The sequence below is a fragment of the Brienomyrus brachyistius genome, unplaced genomic scaffold (genome assembly GCF_023856365.1).
Source record: "Brienomyrus brachyistius isolate T26 unplaced genomic scaffold, BBRACH_0.4 scaffold59, whole genome shotgun sequence".
NCBI classification, from domain to species: domain Eukaryota; kingdom Metazoa; phylum Chordata; class Actinopteri; order Osteoglossiformes; family Mormyridae; genus Brienomyrus; species Brienomyrus brachyistius.
The window spans coordinates 1,340,870-1,358,135 of NW_026042334.1; the positions used below are offsets into that span (position 1 = coordinate 1,340,870).

At 46.9% G+C, this 17,266-nt stretch overlaps 1 protein-coding gene across 4 annotated transcripts; it reads left to right on the top strand.

Annotated features, from left to right (window-relative positions):
* Positions 1-756: 756 nt before the first annotated feature.
* On the top strand, positions 757-13,068 carry vezf1b (vascular endothelial zinc finger 1b). 4 transcript variants are annotated; one of them, XM_049001491.1, is made up of 6 exons: positions 757-872; positions 7,097-7,860; positions 8,803-8,872; positions 9,516-9,681; positions 11,983-12,024; positions 12,394-13,068. In XM_049001491.1, the coding sequence occupies exons 1-6, from the start codon at positions 840-842 to the stop codon at positions 12,753-12,755; spliced, it is 1,437 nt and encodes a 478-aa protein (XP_048857448.1). In that variant the 5' UTR covers positions 757-839; the 3' UTR covers positions 12,756-13,068. The 4 variants fall into 4 exon arrangements, with proteins under 4 accessions (XP_048857448.1, XP_048857450.1, XP_048857449.1 ...); XM_049001493.1 differs by having other exon boundaries at positions 7,097-7,824; XM_049001492.1 differs by having other exon boundaries at positions 779-872; positions 7,100-7,860.
* The last annotated feature ends 4,198 nt before the right edge of the window (positions 13,069-17,266 follow it).

The window sequence follows — 17,266 nt, forward strand, 5'->3', positions numbered from 1 at the left end:
AGAAAATATGTGTAATCTTATTATTATGCTCTGGTATTTTAAATTGGTAATAGTGTAAAATAAACTTGCCGGCTACGTCACCTTAGCGGTTTATAATAATGAAATATTGCTTAAAACAGAGTGAATCTTACTATATACGGGACACACAAAAATGTGCGAAAAACAACGATTCTGTGTACAAAATGTATCACACGTTGTTTTCGAGCTCTGGTGCATGTAGGAAAACAGCTAAAACGTTTGAATGAGTGTTTGCTAACTCCCCTGGCCAGCAGTCCGCCAAATCGCGCCTTAACTTGGCTTCCTAGGTAATCTTACTCCAGATTTTTTTTAACCGTCTGTTAAAATGTTAATTGCAGTGGATCAGCAAGACTATTGCTTTGTATGCAGTTTTAATAAACACGCAAACGTACACACTAGAATATTCCACATTACTTTGTAATTAAAGAAAAAATTGTACAGTTAACAACCGCTTTATGATAGCGGGGAGAAAATGATTTACTCAATGCCATCTTTCGAATGCCCCCTGTTGGACTAGTGAAACATGATTTAATAGGGGATTTTTATATTTTAACTATTCTTTCGAACAGAAAATATTAAAACTGAGTAATGTATTATTGAGAAAATACACTTTATATTTTCTCTGTGAGTGTTTTCTGTATAATATGCATCGACACAGTACGCTACACGAACAGTGTGTATTATAAACTGGCTCTATTTCACCCAAAACCGCTGTCAGATGGTTCGGGCCAAGGGTTACAGGAAGTTGTAGCAGCTGCCATGTTTAGCTGCTTTGTTGTAGATTTCTTGTAGGTTTCCTGCAGGTTTTTTTAAGTGTTGCAATGGAACCGAGTTGGAGTACATTTTTATTTCAGGTAAGTGGGCTACCCTGGGCAAAACAATTTAACTGTTTAAACGAGGCGCGAATCAAAGGACGGCGCGATTCTACGGGACCGGTTCGTTTTATAAAGAGGTTTTAATTTTAGATAAATCTACCCAGGCAAAACAATGGTAGCGAGCTAGCTGCTACATCAGTCCAGGACTTCCAGCTGTGAGGTATGGCTGGCTAGGAAAACCCGCTTGGAAAAAAAGAATCTGGGCGCTTACATCAGCGAAGTTTCGTAGCTCTTGAAATAATGGTAGTTTAATGCACTCGCCGGTTATGGGGATTGAAAACCACTCGTTAAATAAAGATGCTGGTGATGGTTTATTGTATGGATGGGGGGGTGATCTGGCCAACTAAACATAAAAGATAAGTCGTCGCCACCATCCGCGCCAGCCGCACGGTGGGTGCCCACAGCTCGCTGCTGGTTTTTCTTTCCCAAAACGTCCATTTTAATAGCGTTGAATAGACCGACCAGTGTAAAACAGCAATTCTCTAATTCAAAAAAAATAATTAAAAATCAGTACAGCGATGCTAGAAAAGTAAGCGAGCGTGCACTCCTCTATTTTTTCTCTCTATTTTTAAGATTGCATTCTGAAATGTGATTTCTGGGCTTGGGGGCAAACTTGGTTAGTAAGAGTGATCCGGATGGCGGTGTGTGTGCAGCTGAGGCCCCGGCCGTGGGCCAGCGCTTCGGGATACAAAGTGAAGTTACTCATCATGGCTACCGGCCGTATGCGACTCGGGGAGGTTTTTCCCTCCCTCTTTGAGACCAGTGTAAAGGCGTGACATTTTACCTCAGGTTAACTTTTTTTGTTTTACGGAGCCTTGGCCGTATATCATATAAAATGACCGCGCTCTGGTTTAACCTTTAACGCCAAGTGGCAGAGCCGTCCGTTAAATTGCATTTTAAAGTGTTTTATCTTGTTCTGGTTTTGACTGTAGGACAGGGCTAACCGGGTGGTTGAAATGCTAAGTTGCCCGGTTTGTTTAGTGATTTGCGTGCGTCTTTGAGCGCCTTTTCCCTGCCCCCCCCCTTAAATATTTCCATTTATTGCTTTATTTTACGTCTGCGGCGTGTTTGTGTCCCTGAAACTTTCTTAAATAGTAATGGCCGTTATTTTAAGCTGGATAATTAAATTCGGCTCGCGTCTGGTATAAATGTTAGTCGCCTATTAAAATTCCTTCTCCGGTTTGAGAAAGTACAAAAAAAAAGAAAAACGAGTCCTTCCTGAAAGTGAGTCACAGATACAGCTCTGACTCACTGGACTTGTCAGGAACACATTTGCAACCGATAGATCTTAAAGAAGTTGCATTTTTCTGGAGTATTTTTGTATATTAATGATATTGGGTGGATGGCGATGTTATGGGACACGGCAAAACTCTTCTTTGCCATGGTATAACAAATGAAACTAATAACTATTGAAAACTACTTTAGGTACATAAAGAATATGAATCATCTCTAGAACACACTGTACAAGTTTGCAATCAGATACTCAGTGTTGTCTAGACTAAATGTGGGCTGAGGATGAAGTTTTATTGCCCTGGATTGACTAGGATGCAGTCCTGTTTTTTTCCCCCCATGTCAGGTTCCTGTGTGAAGAATATGATTTATTCTGTCATACGCAGTTATCCCCTTGGTGAGGTGGAAGTAAAGAGACAAAACTACTTTCTAATTTAATTTCCTATAAATGTGGAGTACTTTCAGCCCTGGGGTATTTAAGCATTTTGTTTCTGTTGCTTTTGAAGCTTCCTGTTATAACATTTCATATTGAGTCAGAGCAAATTACAGAGCATTTGGAATGGTGAAAGTTAAATTCATTCTTTGGATTTTTTTTAAAGCATGCTTTTTTTTTCCTAAAATTTGATTCCGTTGTGGGAGAAAGTTGCATTACGTTTTTATTTACTCTGAAATGTTTTGGGATTGTGCTTTTTCAGTAATGTCGTAATAAGCCCATTAATACTTTTATTAGATTTTGTTCTTTGCCGTGTGGGAGTGCGTGGCACCCGTTGAGGAGGGAGTTGTGGTCCCACATGGTGGCCTTGGAGCATAGTGGGTGGAGAAGAGTCCCTGCCAGTAGTGGGCAGATTCTCTCCACTGTGTTTTTACCTGGTGTGAGGCAGCTCGGCACTCAGGTGCATGCACTTCCCGAGAGACGGACCTTAGTTTGAGAGTTGCATTGGCGCATTCAGGAGTGTGGTGAGGTGCATGTAATTGGACAGTGTTTCTGAGTCATGTTTGAGCACTGTATGTGTCCCCCCTCCCCCACCGGCCTCCAACATCAGTCTGTGTGACACAGGGTGTCACTTGTTCTGTGTCCCTCACCTGGAACATGGAGCTATCATTGAGCCTCTCAGACATCACTGATTCATGGGGGGGGGGGGTGAGATCCGTTTTTTTCCAGATGAAGTCGAAGAGCTCAGTGCAATCATTGTACCATGTGGTTTGGTTCTTTGATGAGTTTACCGTCCCCTCCATTATATCAACATGTTATGCTTAAAGTTAAGTCCATAAATTGCGGCGTAGGGTTTGCTGAAGATCCAGGATGTTCACTCGTGTCTCTAATCAGGCATAGTCCACTCTCTAGTGGTGTTACAAACCAGACTCAACTTTAGTAGATGGGGGGGGCTGGCTGTTGGGGCGACAAGATTTCCTTCCAGTCCTATTTGATGAAAGCAGCCTGTCACTCTCCTTGTGTTGGGTAGCCTCGTCTGGCCGCTCGCCTTATTTCATATCAGAAGTAATACGATGAACGCAAACCCACAACCTGGAGATTACTGATTTCGCGTTCTTCAGTGGAGGATTGCGGGCAGGGGAAGCCGCAGTTATATTCCATAGCAAGGTACTTAATTTGAATTGCTCTTGTGGTAAGTATTTATGTGCTTTTTTTTTTAATGTTTTGTTTTAATTAGCATCCAGTGAGCACTAAAAGTACTTGGCATCAGGCAAGCTCAGGAATGGCCACCGTGTCCCTGCTCCTGTGGAGGCGTCAGTTGCTCGCTCTCATGACTCACCCCACTCGCGTCTCAGCTCTGACTAAGCCCCACCCTCTTTTTGTGTTTTTTTTTTTTTAACTCTCTGAGGGTTTTGGCGGTGTGCCTGCATCGTAGCTGGCCCTTTCATTACCTCCACTCCGAGTCATCACAGGCACGTGCTGCGGAATGGGTGAAAACGTGGTTTCGAGGGCTTTGTGAAGTCATGTGTGGTCTCTGACTCAAATGTGGCGGGGGGGGGGGGGATTTTTGGCGCTCCTGCAGTGATATTAAATGGTCTTCCAGTTTTGCTTTTGGAGTTGCGCAAGACCTGGGCCTAAAGGGGTCATTCCATATGCCGGTGTCATTTCTCCTGGGGTACTACTCTGATGTTTGTGGACTGGGGGGGGGGGGTCTTTAAGGTTCATCCTCAAGTGTCATACTTCTGAAGTATTGATCCCCCCCCCATGTTAGTTTTTCAGGATCTACGTTCTTTGCTGTGGTGAGCCTTGGGGTCAGACTAGACCCCCCCATCTGGTCTGGATCCTAAATATGTCGATAAAGGGTCTAGGTTTGGGGGATGCCGACCCGCCTGTGGTGAGCCTGAGGGAGGGACTCCCCCCCGCCCCCTTATGAATGGTGCGTCCTAATCGGCGAGGACGCTCTCACAAAGCTGCACCCCCCACACGGGGCTTTAAGTGCCTTGCTGCCTGGATTTTTGTCCCCCACAATGGAGCAGATAGCATAAGGGATAGAATTTGGAATTCAACCCCCCCCTTCTTTCACCCTGTTCCTTGTTCTGCTGCAATGCTTGGATGGATGGCTGAGCCTGAAAGCAAGGGGTCAGATTTGGTGTGCCCCCCCATATTTGCCCTGTTAGCAGTGAGACATTTTTTTTAAAGCCCCCAAAATGTCAGCAAAGCCAGAGGACTCTCGCCATAGACGGCTGGCAAATCAGAACTCTTCTCAATTTGACCATCTTGGTGTGTTCTTGATCTTATCTTGGCTCTCTGCTAAACCAAAGTCCTCCATGGTCACGATCTATTTTTCTCTGTCTTTTCCATAAGGAGGCTAATTTATGAAACTGCATTTCCTAGAAGTATATCAGCCTTTTGTTTTGAGAGAGAATTCCACAGAGCCAGCATTTTTTTTCCTCCTCCTTCCTCAGGGAGGAAATGACATCACTAGTGTTTTGAAACCACTTCTTTCAGAGGTGTTTATGCGGGACTGTTGTTGATTCCTGCAAATTGGTGTCGTCTTGCTTTTGCCCTTTTGGATGGAAGCCCCGTTTTTGCCAAGCCTGTAGTTCCTTTCAGCTCGATCTTGGCTGGCCTCCAGCACGAGGGCCCCGAGGGCCCGAATGCTTCCTAGACATCCGTCGAGATGGATGTTCTCCCAGGTTCACCGAGCCGGCCCGTGAGCCAAGACCATGTCACACGAGTCTGTCTCAGGTTTCCTTAAAAAACCCACGTGAAATCTGCGAAAAACAAGTCTCAAAGGGGGTTATTTTTAGTTGCTGCGCAGGATACGCGCCTCGAGTGCCGGCGTTGCCTTTCGCTCGTTGTTGCGCTTCGGGAGGTAGGGTTACCGCGACTCAAAGGGCTTGGGTTTGAGGCAGCGCTTTATTTTGGGAGTGTGCGGTGAGTCAGTGTTAAGGTTACAGCCACAGCGCAAGCAGCCCTGAGCAAAGATCGACATGCGATCAGGCTTGTGTCAGCGCTGCTTGTGAGGAGAAACTGCATTTGTGAGCGAGGAATTGAGTTGCAGAAGGTTTTTTTCTTTTTCTCCTCCTCAGTCATGTTTTGCAGAATTTATGCTGTGCGCGTGCGTGCGTGCGTGCATGAGCCACACAGGCATTCTCTATCAGAGTGCCAACGTCTGTGAAAGAGAATATTCCTCTTGGCTCTGACTAGCCTGCAAAGATAGCAATTTTTTTCTCATCAAAATATTTACATCTTATTGAGGCATGAGGCTGGTTGGCTTCTCCACCAAACACAGTGAGAGGTCATTAGTGGTTCAAAAGCCCTCCCCTCGCCCCAAGGCCAGTCGTTTTGTGGCAGAAGGAAGTACTGAAAATACCGGCACATCTCAAAGCCTTGCGGTGCTTTGATTGCATGGATGTCAAGTGTCTGGTGACCTTTGTTACTTCTCTCATTCCATTGTTGCGTGTGAGGTACGGGTAGGATGTTAATGGGAAGAGGCAAAGAGAATCATTTTAATACTTAAAACAGTGCTAGACTCCATTTTAATCCTGCTTGTGTGTTTGTGTGTGTGTGTAACTGCAAGTGGACGTAGCTCTTGCCGAGGCAATGAGTTGACAGTCCGCAGGGCTCGCTTTGCTGCACGTTTCTGGTCAGAGGGTGCTTGTAAACACCTTCATGTCACAGGGGGTGTCTGGGGAAACTGAGTTTCCTGCGAGCTCACGCTGAGTCAGGCTACTGTGTCCTGATGCTGCCAAACTGGCTGGTTGCCTCTCACGCCTCGCCTGAAGCCAGCCTGCCGCGACCAGACCATCCTGATGGGTTTACTGGTGCGTACGTGTGCTGGGATGTCATGCTCCACTGCTAGCCTCTCGCTAAAGGTCAAGTCGACCCCATCGCTGTGGACAGTCATTTTTACACCAAACCCCTTTAGATCCTCGACTGGCAGTTAGCTGTTCTTCATACGCAGATCTGTGAACCAGTAGTAGGTCCTGGTTTCAGCACGTCCAATGGTGGTCAGACATTTGCAAACGTTCTGTGTAGTTCTTTCAAAGCAGGAGCTCTCCGGTTATCAGAGCCGAACTGCTGAGCTGTGCTAAACGCAGCGTTGGAGCTTGTCTTGCCTGGTTAGACAGTCGGTGAATGTCAAGCATCTGGTTGGACGCTCTAGCTAATGTGGCATTTCTTGGGAGGACTCCATCTTCATTTAGACGATGTGGGCGATTTTCAGAATGAATCAGTTTCATTCGAGAGCTGTGGTCTGTGTCTGTCCCTTCTCTCTCTCAGGAGGGTTTTGTTTTGTGTGGGTTTTTTTCTTTTCCCTGACTGATCACATATGTGAGCCCTTAAACTCATTATTAGGGTAACACGGGAGAGAACGTAACTGACCTGGTGTGTTTGACCTTCATATGAGTCCTTAGCCGGATGGATATTTCTTCTAGGGGTTTGTGATCTCTAAGCTCGAGCTCTGTTGTCCACTGTTGTAAAAGCAGCCAGCGCTGACATCCCCCGGGTGTGCTCTTGTCTCTCTACCGCCCCCCAGCAGGCCAACGAGGCTCTGCACCACCAGCACCAGGTGGCTCAAAACAGCCTTCTCCCTCTTCTCAACTCCGGTGCCGACCCGCCGGACCAGAAGCCCGTGCTGCCCATCCCCCTGGACCAGAAGCCTCCAGTCAGCATCGCCGAACTGCTGAAGGACAACGTGGCCAGCGGGACTGGGGGCGTGGGTCACGTGGGCCCTGTCGTCGTGAAGAAGGAGCCCAAGAGCAAGACGCCATTCATCTGCGGATACTGTAACAAGGCCTTCCGAGATAGCTACCACCTTCGGCGTCATGAGTCCTGTCACACGGGCGTGAAGATGGTGTCACGGCCCAAGAAGGTGCAGACCGCGCCCACCATGGTGCCCCTGGTGTCCACCGTGTCCCGCGAGGGCGCTGCCAATTCTTCTTACATCTCCACGATCGCCGGTATTCTCACCACGGCCACCACCTCCTCTTCGTCCGCCTCGGCCGGCCCCGGCATCATGTCCGCCGCCGCCCTGTCCGGCGTGCCGCAGCAGAGCGCCCCGAAGAAGCCGCCGAAACCGGTGAAGAAGAACCATGGTTGTGACATGTGCGGCAAGGCCTTCCGCGACGTCTACCACCTGAACCGCCACAAGCTGTCTCACTCGGACGAGAAGCCCTTCGAGTGCCCCATCTGCCAGCAGCGCTTCAAGCGGAAGGATCGCATGACGTACCACGTGCGCTCGCACGACGGCGACGTCAACAAGCCGTACGTCTGCTCCGTGTGTGGGAAGGGCTTCTCCAGGTGCGTGCCCGCTGCCGGCCTCGTCTGCCTCGTTAGGTCAAACGCGTGTCAGACTTCTCGATCTCGCCAAGCGGCCCTCGTACCCTCAGCCCCCCCTTCCCCAAGTCTTTGGGGATGGGGTGAGTGGGGGAGGGGCGCTTAACATTCTTCTCAAATTTGATGGCACGGTTTCGGTTACGTTATACATTGATTGGCTGTGTAGCCCACGGCCGCCGAGGCGCCATAGCAGATACAGCGAGGAGAGGAGTGGGCCGGGAGCGTGAGCCAGTGCGGTCTGCGCTTTGAGAATCCCGTCCCCTGCTGAAAGTATCTCTTGTGCATATTTGACTGCAATAAAGCCTGAAACAGTCCCACAATTCAGACAGACTGATGTTTAAAGTTAGACCTATGCTCTGGAATAGTGCAGCAGTGAAGCTCTTCAAGGACCAAGGTGGTACTTCTCTGCTTCAAACTCATCGTCCTTCTCCATGTTTTCCCTCATGATGCTGTGGAAAAGTCCCACAGCAGGTGGTCAATTGTAGGATGGGGCAACACAGCTCACGACCCAGGCACCTTGTCTGATAGTGGTCATCAGCATCACAACACCGATTTGTAATACTCGTACTAATAAATAGGTAACCGATGGCTTTAGATTTAAAGGAACATGTTCACCGGTCTGCTGAATTGTGGGAACTTTAGTGGAAGTACAGGGTTTGGCTCCTACATGCCTGTGTAGAGTTCTGAACCCTGGAAAACTGCTTGTGATACTTGTGACTTGGACTGAGAGTTGGAATGAGGTTGTGTGTGTGTGTGTGTGTGTGTGTGTGTGTGTGTGAATGAGTGAGTGATCAAGGGAGTGAATGAGTGCGTGGATGGCATGAGTGAGGCTGTGGTCTCCTGTCCTAGTAGTGTTGATCTGGCACCTCCCCACCCCCACCCTCACCCCCCACCCGTCTCCTTCAGGCCGGATCATCTCAGCTGTCACGTGAAGCACGTTCATTCTACAGAAAGACCCTTCAGATGCCAAGTAACGGTAAGACGACGCGTTCGGTGGTCGGGTTTGTGTTGCCATATGATGGCTCTTGCACGATGTGTTCATAACCACGTAGAGTGTGATCTAGGCTCGTGGGACTTTCATGCACGAAAATCTTTCTTTCTGCCCTCTGAACAATCAGATTGTAGAGAATGTGGGTCCAAGCCACTAGAGGAGGTGGGACCAACCAATCCAATGTCTTGGTCCCCAAGCAGTAGCTCAGTGTAAATGGGTTAAACTGTAAGCAAGATCAGCTAATTCACCAGCCCTTGATGAAGGGCAGAAAGAGGTTAAGAAACAGTCCGGACAAAGAAACCTCTCTGTAGTCTGTGTCACTTGTAAATCTTCTGCTGTTGTGGAAACAGTTCATTCATTTATGGAAGCAGAAAATATCTGGTAACGCTTAGTACCTAAAGTTAGGCTTCGTTCATAGTGTGGTTTCATCTCACCCTTTAATGTGTGGAGTTATCCGCCTAAACCGTGGTTTAACCACACGTTCTGTCTGCGGTGCGGCTGTGGGGAAGGTGGCGGTGGATGACCTGAACCGAGGTTTAAAGCCCCTCCCCGAGCTCGCGGTGCATGGTCAGGCGTAGCAATTGCATTGGCCCGCAGTTTTAAAACCTCTCTCCCGTCCATGTCGCAGGCCTGCACGGCCGCATTCGCCACCAAAGACCGCCTGCGCTCTCACATGATCCGGCACGAGGGCAAGGTCACGTGCAACGTCTGCGGCAAGATGCTGAGCGCCGCCTACATCACCAGCCACCTGAAGACGCACGGCCAGACCGGCTTCAACGTCTCCTGTAACAAAGGTACCTCGCCGGGCCGTGCCCCCATCCCACTCTGAGGGGAGGGGGGGGGGGTTCAGGTCGTCAGCCCCCCCTGCACGATCTGGTGCCTTTTTTCTCGGCTGTGATATTAGCCCTTCCTGAGCATGTGCATGGCCGAGAAAATCGGCTTGTATGTGATACCTTGACCAACTGTAGAGCAGTGCGCAGTGCGCAGTGCACATGTCTTACGAAGGGAGTCCTCATCTGCCGAGTCTCAGGAATGCCGGACGCTACTGCCGCTGGCCCACTCTGACAGGATACTGAGTCAGTCCCGCAGGAATGTTGAGTCAGTGTTACCCCACCCCCACCCTGTACCTGTTTCTGCCAGACCAGCTGCTGACTGGGGCACCAGCTCAAAGGTGATTGGCCCCTTCCCGATTCAAAACGTATTATTGGCTAATGTTAAAGTTGGCCCCACATATGCAACCCACCTCTTCATTCTACTCTCACCTAACCCTGCCCACACATTCTGCTTTAACTCGACTCCCAACGCCACAGTGACTCATCTGTGGTAAAATCGGCTGCACGTACCAGATGCTGTAGAACCATCCGACGGCCAATCCTGACCTGGGTCACAGGAAGGCTGTCCCAGGCAGTGCAGGTCACTGGGCTGAGGTGCACCCTGGACAGGACACCAGTCCTTTACAGGGCACATGTGTAATGGTACTCTTTAGGCGAACTAGAGATTCCAGTTAGCATGACTGCATGGAAAGATTGAAATGAAACCTTAGTCAGCATTTATGTGTCTGGAACAAATGGCTGTGAGGAGAGAGAACCGCTTTTAGGCTTCTGTTTCAGGCATGTCTGCGAATGGCCTTTCTGCCAGCCTGTCTGCCCGTATCTATAGCACGACACCTCATTTGCCAGGGATGCAGTAATTTGCCCCGTCCCTTGCCTTTCCCTGTAATTCCTCCACGTTTGTATCCCAGTAGAAGGCTGTTGGCAGCTGGCAGATAAATTTGGGCTGCTTCAAAGGTAACGAGGGAGCGTGTCTCCGTGTTTCCCGGGCGTGTGGGGGAAAACCTCACACAGGACTGAAGGATGCTGGGAAACGGCAGGGTTTTAGGTGAGGCACCAAATTAATGTGACTTTTCTCCAGAAGGGATGTGAAGATGCAGGTTTAAAACCATATTTATTTATTTTTTTACACTCACTCCAGTTACCCACCACAAGCTTGGGTGGGGTGGGGGGTAACCTGACACCTGTGACTTCCAAACGAAGTGCATGAGTAATCCACTGACGATGCTTCCTGTCATTTCGTAATGCACGACTTCCCCTCGTTTGTAAACTTGGGCCACCGCAACATCTTTTTGAGTGCAGTCATCCGAATAGGAAGGATGACCTGGGGGAGATGACGCCGGCCCCTTCCTCCTGCCCCTTCCTCCTGCCCCTCCTCTGTCTGGGCCGCTCGTTCTTTCCAGGCTCCCTCTGTTAATGGAGGCCACGGCTCTTAAGCACGTCTGTGTTTGTGCTCCTTTTAGAAGAGAAGCTTGTGAGGGAAGTCCGTCGCCTTGCCAAGGGGCACACACTGATTTGGCACAATTCAGCCCGGTTTGGCACGGGCGATTCTGACAGGGCTTCTGTGAGATGTTAATTGACGAAATACCTCCTCACAGAGCGGATGACGCCTTTTTGATTGGTCTGTCTAATAGCTAGATTAAAGTGCCCATTATTATCCCAAAAGATTCTGTTTGTGGCTTGGAGGAGCTTTCTTGTTTGTTTGAAATGCTAACTCCCCACCCCCGGCCCCCTCCCCCCCTGTTGAGCAAGGCCCTTCTGGTTTAGCTTTGAGTCCAACAGCTAAGTAAATCTCAAAGCAAGGCCTCAGTCGTGTGATCCAGGAGTAAATCTATGCGCCGGCTTCTACTTGTGGTCAGTGCCTGTGCCAATGTCTGCACTGTGATTGAAGGCATTTCGCATTTCAGTATAGTAAAAATATGGCTAGTCTTTAGTCTTTTTTTATTTTTTTTATTTTGATGGCATTATATAGTTCTTTAATTAGGGTGTTTTCGACGGTCTGTAAAGATGGGGATTGATATTAGGTTCACCATAACTCACCTGCTGAGGCGCGTTGGGACTGCAGGTCTGTTATCTTGGAGCATCATTCCCCTTTGGGCTTATTTGTGAGTCGTGGGGTTGGTAGTTGTATCATTTACTGTGCTTTTGAGGGCATCGTTCTTGGTCCAAACTTTGGGTGTGTCATTCATTCCCCTCCAACCTCCCATGAGATGTGGGGAGGGGGGGGGCCACCACCTATAACCCTGTGTGTCTATTTCTGAATAGGCCTAGGAGACTGGAAGTGGAGTTCATCAGGGTCAGCAAAAGGTAATACTGTGGCTGAATGTGAAAGGCCGGCCTGAGCACCCTCAGACACGGGCACGCTGGCAATGCAGTGCAGCGACAAACCTGCACAGTAGCCTCGCTTGCGGAGTGTGAGGTGGCCATGCACGGTTTTAATGTCCTGCCTGCTGAAAGCCCTGTGTAATTCATTGCTTTCATGCCTAAAACCAATACGTTATTTTTATGATAGCCTCATGTGATTTAGAAGAAAACACAGATGCGTGATGGATTGCTTGTGGTGTTTAACCAGTCGCTGATTTCTACACAGAACTTTGACACGTTGCCGTGAGGAACGTGTTCTGGTGTCAACGCAGTTAAGTGTGTTCACTCTGTGTGTATGTGTGTCTCATCCAGATTCGAACGAGGTGTGCAACTCTGCAGCGGCCACGCCTGTCACAGACTCGGTGGCCAACAGCACGGCGATGAACCGCGGCAATCCCAGCAACCCCGTCACCATCGCGGCGCAGATGAACATCGCCACCAACACCGTCAACATCACGTCGCCAGTGAACCTGCAGCACCCGGTGACCATCACGGCTCCGGTCAATATCGCCTCGGTCAACATCCCCGCCACCGCGCCCATGAACATCGCCCACCCGGTAGCCATCACCACACCAATGCCCATGAACATCACCACCCCCCTCAACATCGCCATGAGGTCTATGGAGAGCATGCCTTTTCTTTCCCAAGTCTTGCCTTCTTCCCCTCCCTGGTAAACCCCCACTTCCCCAAGTCATCCACACTCACTCCCCTAACTCTCTTACCTAAAAAAAAACACTCCTTTCCTTCTCTACACCTGTGCCCCCCCCCCCTTACAGGGCTTCCCATTTTAGCCCATATAGTGATGTTTACTCTGCAGGAAGCAACTTAGGAATCTGCATTTTTCTGGCCTGGCTGCGTGAACAAGAGTGTTTCAGTGTCAGCAGTAGGAGGTCCAGTTAGGAGATGCGGTAGGCATCTGCAGCCCCCCCCCCCCCTCTTTTCTCTCCCATCCCACCCTCTTAATTCTCATACACACCTGACCCCCCCCCCCCCCCCCCCCCCAAGAGTTCTCTGTGTGAAGTAATGAAATTAGACTGTAAATGAGCGGTGTGTAATGAGTAATGAGACTGATGGGGGCAGGTAGGTTTTGCATGCCGGTTTGTGCTCTTGAGTACGGAACAGCCTTGCGTCGGTGGGGTGGGGTTGGTAGAAAAGATGAGCAAAAACAGTGTGTTAATGTTTCAAAGTTCTCTTACGGAGTGGTGGGTTTGTTAGTGTCTTTTGTTTTTTCCTTTTATAGCCTGCTAAACAGTATTTAATAGTTTTTACATATTTTAAGAAATATAGCAAAAGGGACAAAGGCTTCCGCTGGGGAGGGAAAATGTTTAAAATATCCTGCATGGAAAACAAACTGTATCGAGGAAGAGAGGCGTGTCAGTCTCAGACTGCATGTGGAGCGGATGATGTTCATCCTCAACGTCAACCAGCTCAACCTTGTTTGCTTTTCACAGTAATTCTCCATGGTCCCTTTTGACTAGTGGTGCCCAACCCTGGTACTGAAATGCTGGAATCCAGCAGGTTTTGGAATATGCTTTAAATTAGCACCTTGCTGACTCCTGAAGTTGGTTGATTTCCCAGTAATAACTTCAATGAAGCAATTAAGAGCTGAGGTGGAGTGAGAAGCAGCACACATGCTCCCCAGGGCTTTTGAGGGCCAGGGTTAGGCACTTCTGCTATTAGATTTTTTTATTTTATTTTATTTTTTTTTCCTTTTGCAGGTTTTTTTCCCCCTTGTTTTGGGATAGCTGGGAATGTGCTTCTTGCGTGGAAATCGGTGGTTGCCGGCCATTTGATGGGAAATCGAAAGTTGTGTCTTGCACTAAACGCATATCCCATGTGTAATGTTCCGAAAACATCAGTATTATCAAAGATCAGATTTTAAGTGTTAGGTAATGAACCTTTTTATGTAGATTTGGGGCCATCTAGTGGTCAGCAGATGCCATGCCGAGAGGGGTCCTGAAAATGTTCTTTCATGATTATCATGTTGGTTAGTTTTTGTAGGGTTTTTAAATATACCCTTGATCTTATTACTCTTAAAGTTGAAGAACCTTAGTAAGAATCCTCCACTCAAGAATTCTGAGTGACCCAGCAGTCTGGTTTATGTAAACTATTAGTTTTTGTTTTTACATGCATCCTAGATTTTTAATGTTACTTTGTAAATATTAATGCACCATATTGTACTGGATTTTAACTCGAACATAAACTCCCTTCAGAGATCAGGGATCCACAAATCGACTTTTCTTTGTGGGAATCCGTTGAGGAAAAATGCTGAAAAAAGGACTACTTTTCGAGTTGTTTATTTCACATTCATAACGCAAACTGCCATCTTCAGGGTTCAGATGTACTCTTGCAGACCGGAACATGTGATAAGAAGGCTGAACGGGTGCCCTGAGGGTTGCTTAGGGTTTTGTTGAGGTCGTGTGCGCGCCTTCCCAGAATCCTTTAGTGCCACCCCAGACATTTGATCTTGTCTTTACTGTGGACTTAAAAAAAAAGCACTTGTAGGCCAATGAGTGTGCAGCACACAGGCCGAAAGTGCCTCTGGCCTAAAGTAAGGCAGCGTATATAGTCAGTATGTCATGTCTGTGAAGCCCGAGCTGCCGCTGTTTGTGTCATGGTTACAGATAGTCATTTGTGACCTACTGTAGTATTCCGTGCCAAGGTACGAGATGTGCGGCATTCACCACCTGGAATGAAAGACCAAATGCGCTGGACACCTATAAATTGCTCCCTAGTATTATGGGAACATCAAATCCATATTGGTTATACATTTAAAAAAAAAAAAACAACACAGTAATGAAATGACAAGGGAGATTAACATTGTGGAAAGAGAACACTAAATCAGCCCAGCATTAGTTGGGAAGGTGAAGTTAATGTGTGCAGTTGGTCGTCATTCACAGTGAAAAGATTTATGTGCCTGAATTACTTCCAAACGTTTGCCACACCGAGTAAATGCTGTGCGATTATTGTTGATGGACATAAAGTGGATTATTAGTTTTGTGGAAGTGACCTTCACCCGCTCTGTCAAGTGCGAGACTTTATGTTAGCAAACCGAAGCTTTTTGTGAGTATGGAGAATGATCCATGTTGCCATAATGAATATGAATTTGAGGCATTGTCTAGTTTTGTCAAGGAAAGATGCGAAACCATTGAGTGATGTTTGTCATATAAGAGAAAAGTAACGGCTGGACTGATTTGTTTTATGCGCCGTTGGTTTCCTTTTTAAGTGCTTTTTTTTTTTTTTTTTTGAGTTGAACTAAAAGCTGTGGTTTATAATGTTTAACGGGGAATGGGGAAGAATTGATGGATTTGCTCTTTTACATATTACCAGTATGGATGGATTGGCAGGTTTGAAAACCCTGTGTAGGCTAATGAATGTATATCTTTGTATAAAACCATTTTAGTTTTGAGGACGTGGTAGTCATGATAGATATGTGCAAGACGAAAAAAGTAAAATAACCTTTTATAAATCTTTTGTATTAGAACATTAACAACGGTAATTTTTGTATATATGAAGACTAGACTTTCTGAGTAGCAGAAAGGTAAAACATTCCTACATTTTTTTTAAATGTATGTCTGTCCAGAATAATTATGTAAACACACGCGCGATGTTTTATGTGCCTTTTATTTGGGTTGTCTGAATAAAAGAGAACTATAAAACATGATGAAGGGGGGGTTGTCTGTGATTTTTGGCTTCTGCTTCCCCCCATGTTCACCATCTGCTTAGCAAACCATTCCGCTTATTTGCGCCGAGGTGGATCCACAGGTGTTCGCTGTTCCGTTGTGGATTGGGTCATCTTAAGCGTTTCCCAGAGCTGTTTTGGTAAGTACTGGTAATTCTTAAATGGTCCCTTAATTGGAATGTTGATGAACATGGCACTAGGGGGAGTCCGGTTAGGGCGTAGAACTGGAAGTTGAGATGTAAAACCATTTGAAGAGGATCATCAATGCGGGTACCAAATGAGCACGGAAAAGCGCGTGTTGAGCGACTGGGAGCCGCTTGCCACCGCAGCTGTTCGGACTCCCCAGGCAGACAGCCCTCGGTCTCTCCCGCTCAGGAATGCGGGGGGCTGCCAGCTGCTCTTCCCCGTGTCAGCCGCACCACAGCCGTGCAATGTGCCGTATAATGGTGCCATTCATCACGACCCGCAGCCGACCTACTCCCCCCCCGCACCGGGCGCGCACACCGAGTTTTGAAAGCAAGTAAACATTCACATTCAAAATACGAATGCTTATATTATATGATGGTTATATGCAAGAACCAATCTACTAGATACAACTATTTCTTCATTCATAGATAATCTTCTGCCATTAACAGAACTACATCCTAAATCTTAATCGCATTTACGTAGGCTAAAAGATGTAGCCTATTGCTATTTTCATTAGCTTCCTTTCAAAAAGTACATAACTAGCTTCTACGGATCTTTTAATATTCGATCAGGCCAAAAGTATAAATAAAAATTGGAGTTTACAACTGAAGATGCTCTTATTCTTCAGTATCAGTTGAAAACATTTATCCTATGCAACCGAAAACAAGTTTAGCCTATTTAACATGGCACGATATTAGTTCTTTTAAATTAGTAATTCTATTAAATGTTATATTAAAAGAAGAAAAAAAAATCAATGCCACGTTTTAGATAGTGGTGTGTGTTACACTATTGCAATTTACATTCCATAAAAAATACCAGTAAACGAAGACGGTATTCGTCTCGTGCATTACACAGCAACAGCCGCATTTAATAAAAACACATTTTATGCATCATTAGATGTTGACTTAACTATGGGAGCTCGCCTTTAGTAAGGCGAAGAAGTCAGGGGGCTACAAAGGTTAATCTTATTTTCAAACGGACAAAATACTGTTGTTAGTAGTTCTCAGTCCATGACCAGCTTCTTTGGTTGCTCCATCGTGATTTAATTTATCTGACTTTGAGAAACATAAAAATTTGGAATAGCACATCAAATAAAGTCAACGGACAAATGACGGCACTTTTATTAGCCTACATAAAATAAGCCTATTTTATGTTAATTGTCATGATACCCAATCGATATACTTATTGTCAAACGGAGTATCCCTTTAAATGACCATTACGTTGAGAATACTTACGTGAAGGCAAATAGGTTACAAAATGCAGCCAGAAAGTGAAATAATGGGGAACTCCTTAAAGCGGCTTTCGGTGCCATTCATA

Coding starts and splice junctions, on each gene's coding strand:
- vezf1b (XM_049001491.1), top strand. CDS start 840: ATGGAACCGAGTTGGAGTACATTTTTATTTCAG. Junction 8,873..9,515: donor CCTTCAGATGCCAAGTAACG/GTAAGACGACGC, acceptor TCCATGTCGCAG/GCCTGCACGGCCGCATTCGC. Junction 9,682..11,982: donor CAACGTCTCCTGTAACAAAG/GTACCTCGCCGG, acceptor ATTTCTGAATAG/GCCTAGGAGACTGGAAGTGG.